This window comes from Protopterus annectens, chromosome 14.part0 (assembly GCF_019279795.1).
Source record: "Protopterus annectens isolate FY-2018-M chromosome 14.part0, PAN1.0, whole genome shotgun sequence".
NCBI classification, from domain to species: Eukaryota; Metazoa; Chordata; order Ceratodontiformes; family Protopteridae; genus Protopterus; species Protopterus annectens.
In genome coordinates, this window is record NC_056748.1 from 802,051,418 (window position 1) to 802,062,033 (window position 10,616).

Sequence of the window (10,616 nt, forward strand, 5' to 3'; positions counted from 1 at the left end):
CCTGGATCTGTGGAAGGTCCTCCCTTATGCAGGGGAATAACTGTAGCTGTTTTCCATTCACTTGGTGAAAAACCTGTATGGGGGTTGAGACTGAACAGTCGTGTTAGGGGTGTGGCTCTCGAAACACTTATCACAGCTGCAGTGTATTTTATTTATTGACATTTGTTGACCAGGAAAGTCCGACTGGGTCAGGAACCCATTTTCAGTGGAAGCCCGGGGAGAATAGCTCCATCTAAACATTATATATGAGACATATTAAAAGTATTACAAGTACATACAGATTCTAAAGGCTACAAACATACATTATCTAAAAATAGCTATTAAACAGTGGAGTTACATAGTAGGTACACACATCATTTACAGCATCCTTGATTGTTAATGTATTATACATAGTACTAGGTAAAACATAGTCAATACACAGATAACAGATATTTTTAATTTTTTTAAAGGTGAATTAGAAACAAAGAGGATTTAGAGTCAGGATACCAATTAAGTTAGGGTTTTAGAATGAGAAGACATTGTATGAAAATATTATAATTAAGTTTGGAAGGCTTATGTATCATACAGGTTTGGAGAGGATTTATTATGTTGATAGATGAAGGTTCAGAGCAGTGGGATAAATGATTACCTCTTTGGGTAGGTGCAGTGGCACTCATGAGTACTGAGCAGATAGTTTTTTAAGGTGGACTTAAATTTGTTAAGACTCTCAATGCTATTTATGGTAGCAGGAAGGGTGTTCCACTGTTTTGCAACTGCATGTGGGTATAGGCACTGCCCAGTTCTTTTGTTAGGTATGTGGCCAGTTATGAGTTGTTTATTTTCGGACCGCAATGTTTCCTCACTAACCATCTTAAAGCCTTGTCTCTCTTCTTGATATCATACACTTTATTGAAAGGTAACCTCTACCTCATGTTGAACACCTCAGCAGACCCTGATCTGTATAAGAAGTCCAAAGGTATAAGAAACACCTGCTTAACAGACCTTAATCTCTTCCACAAGATTAACAGAATATGCATTTCATAGAATACCACTTATATGGAGCTGCCTTCCCCCCACGTAAAGCAGAGTACTTTTCTTACTTTCCAAACATAACTTGGATGAATGGATGGGTAACTACAAATTCACACCTGGTTTAGCAATAGTGGCCCTCATGGATAGGGAAAACATGTAATTATCCAAGCATAGTTGTTTGTTTTATCGTTGAAGATTCATATTGCAAAATCTAAGGGCTAATAATTACTGTGGGAATTCAGGGCTAGGCTTCTAAAGATGCTCACAAATCAATGGTCTAGTAAGTACATAAGATCCTATATGAGATTTTAAAAGAGATTTTATAGGTTCATAGGTGTTTACTAGGCTAACGACCACAAGGGCCTTTTTAAGCCTAGCCATGCATCCCAAATCTCTGACAAGTTCTGATACCCTTGATAAGTGTTAGCATGGGCCTGGAAAATGAACCATTTACAGGTTACCTGTGTCACTAGAGACATAGGTGCCAAACCAGGGATGAATTTCTGTTTTCCCATCCAATTGTCCAAGTTGCACTTGAATTGTGTTAGGGAGGAACTCTGCTTCACATGGATGGGGAGCCTGTTCCATAGACAGGGTAGTCTCTGGGGTACATACCTGTCTCTCCAGCAGGTTCTATTTATATCACAGGCTTTAGAGTCTTTAGAATGGGTAATTCTGGTGCTGTTTATTTTGTGAATATGCAAGAGGTCCATCAGAGTGGGGTTTGAGAATGCCCTGTATGTAAGGCATAGATCTCCCCTCAAATGCCTGTAGGAGACAGAATACAGGGATAGGGCCTTGAGTCGGTCTGCATAGGACATTTTACTTATGACGTGTATTCTTTTAGTGAGGAACCTCTGTGAACATTCCAGTTGTTGGATATGTCTGGTTAGGTACATACCAAAGGGGGCATTGTACTCAGTGATAGGTCTGATGAATGCCGAATACAGTGGAACAATGACATCAGTGGACTTAGATGCCATACCTTTCTTTATAAGTTGTGCAACATAGAATGATTTCCTCACCACTGTAGGCAAGTGATGGTCAAAGGCTAGATAACTATCTATGCATATCCCTAAATTTCTGACTACTGGGCCAACTCTAAGGGGTGTGTTGTCAATATAATAGTTATCAAGGATGGATGACTTCCCAAAGTATACTATTATGCATTTCTTGGCATTTAGTTTTAGTCCATGGCTCTGACACCAGTTGTTTGTCTGTGTCAGCCCCTCCTGGAGAACATTTGTGTCAGTGTGAGATTCAGTGACAGCTCCTAATTTGCAATCATCTGCAGATTTAGTCAGCCAGAGACCACTGTCATTGGTCTTGACTTCTGAGAAGTAAATGCCAAAAAGGAGCTGTTCAAGGACTGGTCTCTGAGGCACTCCACTTGTGACTCGCCTTTCTGTAGAGGTGGACTCCCCAATTCTAACTTCCTGGGTCCTGTCTGTGAGCCAGTTGGCTATCCATCGGGTGACATATGGGTTTGTACCTAGCCTCTTGAGTTTGTCAACAATGCCCATGTGGGGTATTGTGTCAAATTCCTTGGCCAGGTCAAGGTAGGCAGTGTGAATGATTTTGCCCTCATCCATTGGTTTTGTGACCTCCTCAAAGAAGTCCACCAGTCTGAGTAGGCATGATCTGCCCTTGACAAAACCAAACTGGGTTGGCTCTAGTGTCTGGAGGTTTACTATATCTCTAGTGATCATCTGCATAATAATTCTTTCCATGGCTTTTCATATATGACTAGTGAGACTTATGGATCTGTAGTTTCCAGGGTCTATAGATGAGCCACCTTTGTGCAAAAGGATGACTGTTGACTTTCTCCATTCAAGAGGTACAAAGCCTGTTTGAAGGCTACAGTTAAATAGTAATTCCAGAGGCCCTTTTAACTATTAATACACATAAAGCATTATTCTAGTTCAACCAATTTGATGAACTATGCTGCATCTGCCATTTGGCAACAGGAACTGATCCAGGTATTCCAAGAAATTCCCAGATAGCATTGTTGAACTACTTTCAACGCTGTCTCATTGTGAGTCTGCTCTGCCACTGATATTGATTCATGGTCTCATATATAAAATCTAACTGTAGCTGCTTCTTTCACTAATTGATAATGCACTCTAAACAAGTACTATATAGTTAAGCTTTGCAGTGTCAGTCATTTCATTATGATACCTAAAACAGTGTTAATATCAGATTTTCCAAAATGTTATGCCCTGCTGTTTCATATTATGCCAGCTGAAACAACAGGCAATAACAGATTTCTCTCTATGCATTTACCTGCTTTTTTTGTAATTACAATATGGTGCTTTGATAAATGCGGGGCATGTTACAGGGTTCTGAACCTTAGCCCTTACCATTCTGCAGCCAAATTGCACAGCAGAAAATGTAAAAAATCCAGTAAGCCTTAAGTGCAATAATACAAGTAATCAACTAACTTATCCTAACAAGTAAGTAAGTAAGTATTTAAACAGTAGTGTAGTGACAATGTGTGCACTGTATGATCATCATGGCTGCCCTTCCTAGTGATCATTTATTTATATTCACAACCGTAGCACTTCCCTCTCTCTCCCTAGAATATCACCATCATAATCCCTCAGGAATCTACCCGCACTACTAAGTACAAAATATTGCTTGTTACTGCACCCTCAGGTTTCCATGGTTGTGAAATAAAACAGGTATATAGATTGCCTGCCTATATAAATTCATGCTGCCATCAAATCAGCTTAACAGAAACTGGAACAAACTCTCCAGACCTAAACTAGCTAGTGCCACAATGCTGCTTCTTACTAGGATCTCCTGCTGCACCTACAGGGCTGTGAAAGTCCTTAGTCCTGTTTAACATCTTGTATCTTTTAAAAAGCTGAAGTACCACTATTACCCACTCTGTAGAACTAAACTTGTGTTGTAATATAAGTAAAACTTGTTGGCATGATAAATATCTCTTCCTAAGCAAACCTCTTTTCTATTGATCAACCTCAATTTCCCATCAAACACAATAGTTCCCACAGCTCTCTTTAAAAATCAATCATGAGGACTGTATCGGGATATGTAAATTCACCCATGGTGTGTAGTTAGCCCATTATAGTTAGACAAAACAAATGGTGGGATTTGCAGTGGATAGGCTTCTAATGTATTGATTTCCTAGTAGAACCAAAGAACTTATAAACTTAACCCAAGCCCATTAGCATCCACTTACAAACAACAAACTCCTCTCCATCTACTGCTGCAGTAATGGTGGTGGTAGAAAAAAACATTCTCCATTTGAGCTCTGTATTAAAAATAGTACATGGTACTGTCATATTCAGAAAAAAAATTAGACTCCACCCAGCTTTTATGCTTATATTGACAATTTCCTAGCTGGACATCTAGAGTGAGACCTGAAGGTGCTTATACTGGATGCCAGGGGCATTCTGTGTATCTCTTAGCTTGTTCTACTGACTGCATGAATCCTGATCTCAATGATGTTACTTGTAGCTGCTTAACTGAGGGTATCCTAGAACTTATTATAACAGTTAATTGCAATCCTTCACCAACTTCCACTGTAGCAGTTAAGAATTTTCTTAAAGCCATAATCATCAGTTAGGCCAAAGAAAGTAATATTATTGGATACTGATGCCTTAATCTATCAGTGGAATTCAGACACCAAGCATTTGCAATGATATACCTTAGATCACCAATTTTTGAGTTAGGTACATGCAGTAGACCAATCGAATAACACAGTAAATACACAAACAGACCAGCCCAGTAACACAGTAAATACACAAACAGACCACCCCAATAGCACCGCAAGCACGCCCTGCTTTACTTCACCTATAACCCCACCCTATGTAAGGTTGACTGCATTGTAATTCACTCTCCTTTCCTCACCTACCACTGCTTCATCTTTAACCACTGCCAAGGTTAGAAAGATCATAGGCTCTGTCACCACATGCAAACCCTCTGCATGCACTGATTAGGACAGTTTTCTTCCTCACCTAACATGCACACAGTAGTTTTGTGTTATGCATCAGGCTGACAGTAACAAAGCCGCACAGTTTCAGTTAAACAACCCTAAACTTCCTTACTTGACATACCAAATAGAAACTGTCTCTGTGGCTGTGAAACAAAAAATGCTGCAGTTATCTGTAATTCAAGAAAAGCAAGTTGGACCACAAGTATTAAATAACTTAAAAAAGTATAACCTAATCATAGACTAGGTTGTTGTTTTTATTTAATACCTCAGAGATGAAGTTCAAGTACCATTTTCACATAAAATTAAAACTGAAAAATGTTGTTTCTTCTGTTCAAACTGCCAGTAAACTAGCGCCTACATACAGGAGTGAGTGAGCACAAATACAACAAATGCTGAAGTTCTTGGAACCAGTATGTAATTTCTGTAAATCATTTAACATGTTATGCATATATATATATATATATATATATATATATATATATATATATATATATATATATATATATATATATATATATATATATATATATATATATATATATGGGTCTACTTTACATGGTCGACTTTTCACAAAGTCGACTTTCATATGGCTGAGACTACATGATCGACTTTCGAAAAGCCGACCATGTAAAATAAACACAAAAAATACAACAAACACTTACCTTAAAACTGTTAGCAGGGGGGGATCTGGCCCCCACACCACCTGTAACTTAAATATACCAATTTGAGATCCCACTACAGTGCGGAAGAGGGAAATTTTCCCATTCCACACTGTACGGAAATAGTGGTTCCCCATGGCTGGCTTTTCAAACGTCGATCATATGGTCTTGGCGATATGAAAGTCGACTTGTGTAAAGTAGACCCATATATATATATATATATATATATATATATATATATATATATAAACACACACACACACACACACACACACACACACACACACACACATACAAATTAACAATATTACAGAGAAAAACAATATTATGGGTACAATGGATAAGAAAAACAAACAATGAAAGTTTGAGAATATGAGTAAGGTAGGCCAGAGGCATGCATGCAAAAGATTTATGAAAAGGTGTTCTGAGCAAGATCTCTGAATTAAGTTAAAGTAGGCAAAGAAATGATGATTTAGGTGTGGAGTTAGTAGTGTGGGAGTTTTAGGTGGGAGCATGTGAAGGACATTCCCATTTGGAGGAGAGAGGGGATAGAAGCATGGATTTGAAATTGTTGTGGTTAGGTATATTACGTAGTGGTGTGGGGAGATTGTTCCATAGTTTGGCTATATTGTGGGATAGTAGTAGTTTACCAGTTGGGTGGATGGGTTTGTGTACATGCAGGAGGTTTTGGCCTGTGGATCTCAGGGTACGGGTAGGTGTGTAGGGTGTTAGAGATTTAGCAAGAGAGGGGCATCCTGCTGGTTTAAAGATGAGTTTGTGGGCTGTTGTAAGTTGTAGGTACTTTAGGTGGTTGTGGAGTTCCAGCCAGTTTAGGGTGTGTAGGGAGTGACAGTGATGGGAAGAGTTCTTAGAATTGGTTGCAAATTTGCAGATTTTGTTGTAACAGGCCTCAAGTTTAGCACGGAGTCCAAGTTTTAGGTTGGAGAATAGGGGAGCACCGTACAAGAGAGAGGAGAGAAGGAAGGTAGATGCAAGGGTATGATGGGAGGATGGAGTAAGGTAGTAGTTGTGTCTGTAGAGGAGGCCGATTTTCTGGTGGGTTTTTTTGACTGCTGAGAGGATGTGGGAGTCAAATTTTAGGTTTTCATCGATGGTAATGCCAAGTAGTTTGGTACTAGGAACGATTTCAAAAGGGGTGTTATTGTGGCTTTTGATGGAAAATTGGACTTTGTGGAACTGGGAAGTTTTAGTGGGAGTAAATATCATTAGCTTTGTTTTGTTGGCATTTAGGGCCAAGTGATGCGATTGCATCCATGATTCAATTTTGGAGAAGGCTGTTTGGGTATTAAGTAGAAGTTTGGAGGGGCAGGAGGCTGAGCAGATGATAGTGGAGTCATCTGCTTATTGGATGACTGAAGCTTCAGGGATGGAGAGGTGAAAGTTGTTAATGAATAAGTTGAAGAGCAGAGGGCCAAGTACTGATCCTTGGGGAACTCTTGTGGGTGTAGGTAAGAAAGGGGAGGTTGACTCTTTCCATTGTACAGCCTGCTGGCGCGTGGAATGGTAGCTGGAGAACCAGTCTAGGGCTGAGGGAGATAGATGCAAGTGTGAGAGCTGGGACAGGAGGAGGGAATGGGAAATAGTGTCGAATGCCTTTGAGAGGTCAAGAAAAAGAGAAGATACATATTTGCCACTCTCACGTGGAAGGTTGACTGTTTTGAAGAAGGAAATGAGGGCTGTCATGGTGCTGTGGCCTGGGCGGAAGCCATGCTGGGTGGGAGAGAGGAGTTTGTGCTGGATTAGGTAGGGCATGAGCTGGGAGTGGATGGCTTTAGTATAGCTATGGGTCTGAAGTTGGTAGTGTCTGTGTTCTTACCACCTTTGTGGAGAGGAATTATGTATGCATAAAGCCAGATGGTTGGTACATAGGATTCCTGAATGGATCTATTAATGAGGATGGATATGGGATAGGCTATAGATTCGGCTGATATTTGAAGAAAATTTGCTGGAAGGTTGTCAGGGGCATTGCGGCATGGTTTTAGCTTTTGCAGTAGTCTTTTTATAGTATAGGTGGAGACAGGTTTAAGTGAGAATAGCGGTGGAGGAGGGGGATGAGAGAGAGGGTTTGGGGTGCAGGGTGAGGGGTTAGTATTGATGGATGGATTGGGGAAAGTGGAGGATAATTTAGCTATACAATCAATGAAAAATGTATTGAAGTTAGTGGCCGTTTCAAGACTTGAGAGGTTGGGATTGGGGCAGGGGTTGAAAGTATTACCAGGGTTGAGTATTGAAGAGATGGATGTCCAGAATTTCTTTGGATTGTTTGAGTGTTTGTATTGCAGACTGCTGTAGTAGTTTTTGCGATCTTTTGTTATTGATTTTTTGGCCAGGTTACGAAGATGTTTATATTCTTGGAGGGTGGTGGGGTTTTTCTGTTTTTGGTACAGTTTCCACTTTTTGTTTCTCTGAGTGATTATCAATTTAGTTTCTTGGGATAGCCAGGGGCAGGAATTTGTTTTGATACGTTTGGTTTGTAAAGGGGCTACTTTATCAAGTAAGGTAAGGAAGGTTTGGTTAAAATATGCAACGGCGTTATCTAGTGGAAGGATTTTCAGTGGGGACCAATTATTAACCTTGAGGCATTCAGAGAAGATTTTGGGGTTGAAGGAATATAGGTTACGGGATTGTTTGAAAATGTGTTGTTTTTCTATGTGTGAGGATAGGCGGTCAGTGAAGGCTGGTAAGTGGTCGCCTAGGGGGTCTGGTATTACACCAGCTTTCAAGATACGGTTGGGATGTGTTGTTAGTATCCAGTCTAAGATGGTACCGGAGGAACCATCTTTGTTTGGCCTAGTAGGGCGGTCTATTAGTTGGGTGAAATTGTAGAGGTTGAGATGGGGTATCTTTGAGGAAGGAGGTCCAGTTAATATTTACATCACCAAGAATGTAGGTTTCATATTTGATGTTTGAGTTAAACCAAGAGAGGATGTCTTCCAGAGTTTTGGTATTGTCTCCGGGTGGGATGTAGATAGAGCAGATGCAGATGGATTTATAGTTGTTAAGTTTTAGAAAGCCTACAGTCATTTCTGCATTGGCAAATGTTGGGATGGGGTTGGTCAATGGAGTAAAAGTGAGAGTGGAGGAGTAGATAATTGCTACGCCACCTCCTTTTCTATGAGTTCTATCATTGCATATAATGTGGTAGCCTGGAGGAAGGATTTCATTATCTCTGATGGAGGGTTTGAGCCAGGTCTCAGAGACAGCGGTTATGTCTGGCTGGTTGTAAGAGAGCCAGGCATGAAGGTTGGGGATTTTATTACGGAGGCTTTGTGCATTTAGGGTCATGAGGCGGATAGTCTTGTGTTTGTGTTGATTAGAACTTGGGTTAGGGTGGGTACAGGTAGGGGTTGGGTCTGGGTTAGGGTGGATGCCACCTGACAGAGAGAGTGAGATATGAGAGAGGAGCTGATTGAAGAAAAGTAGAGGATAAAGGGAAGTATGTTTTTTGGGGGGGGGGGTTGGCTTAGAGAAAGTAGATAGAGTGGGGTGAGGAGATGGTGATGTAGGGAGTAAGGAGAGTTTGAAAAGATTGGATGGGCTGGAGGAGTAAAGTTCTGGAGAGATTTGTGAATATGAGTGGGATATATCTGGGGGGTGTGAGGTGGTGGTGTGTGTGGTTAGAGGTAGGTATGTATTAGTGTGGAGGCTAAGTTGGGTAATGTAGGTTAGGGATATTAAAAGGGTAGATAGTAGTAGGGCTTGTTGTGGGAAGGTAGGCATTGTAGTATAGATGTGTGAGGTGTGGTGTATGTATGAGAGAGGGTGGGGGTGTGTATGAGATTGGTGTGTGTATGAAGTGCTACGCTCATCACGCAAACTGTAATGTTCCAAAGGTCGCTCTTTTTCTCTTGAAAGACCACCAGTTTCACCAATGTAACCACCATGTCTTGTTCGCTGCTCTCGGACATTTGCATGAAAAGGTGACAATGACCTCTGCTTGTACTGATAATTGTGCATCAGTCCCATATCTGAAGAATTACTGTTTTTCTTTTTCGGGTATACCAGTTCTACTTTCAAAGAACAGCAAACCTTGGAAATTTCCTCTGGAAGACCCAGTCATAGCTTTCCTGGTCCCCATCTTGGTCCCTTAAAAAGTACAGAAAGCTTGTTGTAGAAACCAGGTGCAATCCAAAATGTATTCCAGATGTGAAGCAGGAGCTGAAACAGGTCAGCTGAGATGGCTGTAGTGATGAGAGCATATGGACCATTCACCAGACCTCCACATACAATCAGCATAGCAATTGTGGTTCCAATTCCATTCTGACCGATATTGTTATACAGGAACAACATGGGAGCTGCTACAGTGAGCATCACACAGCAGGTTGTCGCTCTCCCTCCCATGTATTTAGAAACTATACCTGCAATTATCCCACCTAAAATTCCTCCAAAATCAAAGAGCGTAGATATATCTCCAGCACCTTTTGAATCCAAATGTGCTACGTTGGGAATGAACAGTGGTAGCCAGTAAAGGAAGGTGTAGCTGACAAGCTTGGCAAATAGTAAGCAGAGGGAAAACTCCAACACACCTGGAATTTTATGGGCACTTACAAAGCTGATGGCAGTGGGCTCTTCAATGACAGTGCCCCACTCTGTGGGTATGTTGATACTGCCCTCTGCTGCATGGTTCGGGCTCCTAAAGAGTTCCTCATCACTACCATTTCTGATTAATGGTGTCTGTTCAAATCCTTCACGGTGTTGAGGAAGACAGCAATCCACATCTTCTTGACATTCCACTGCTGGCTGTGTATGCTGTTATCTGCTTCACTGCCATCAGATGGACCTGCTGACTGAGGTATGCTGTTATCTGCTTCACTGCCATCAGATGGGCCTGCTGACTGTGGTATGCTGTTATCTGCTTCACTGCCATCAGATGGACCTGCTGATTGTGGTATGCTGTCATCTGCTTCACTGTCATCAGATGGACCTGCTGGCTGTGATATGCTGTCATCTGCTGCATTGCCATCAGA

The 10,616-nt window shown here is 41.1% G+C and overlaps 1 protein-coding gene across 1 annotated transcript in view; it reads right to left on the reverse strand.

The window, feature by feature from the left end:
- Positions 1-10,313: 10,313 nt before the first annotated feature.
- Positions 10,314-10,616, reverse strand: part of LOC122788734 (ribosomal protein S6 kinase alpha-3-like) — a 1,787-nt gene continuing 1,484 nt past the window's right edge. The window contains exon 2 of the mRNA XM_044055627.1: positions 10,314-10,525. Coding sequence (XP_043911562.1) covers positions 10,314-10,525 — 212 coding nt within the window. The remainder of the gene's footprint in view (positions 10,526-10,616) is intronic.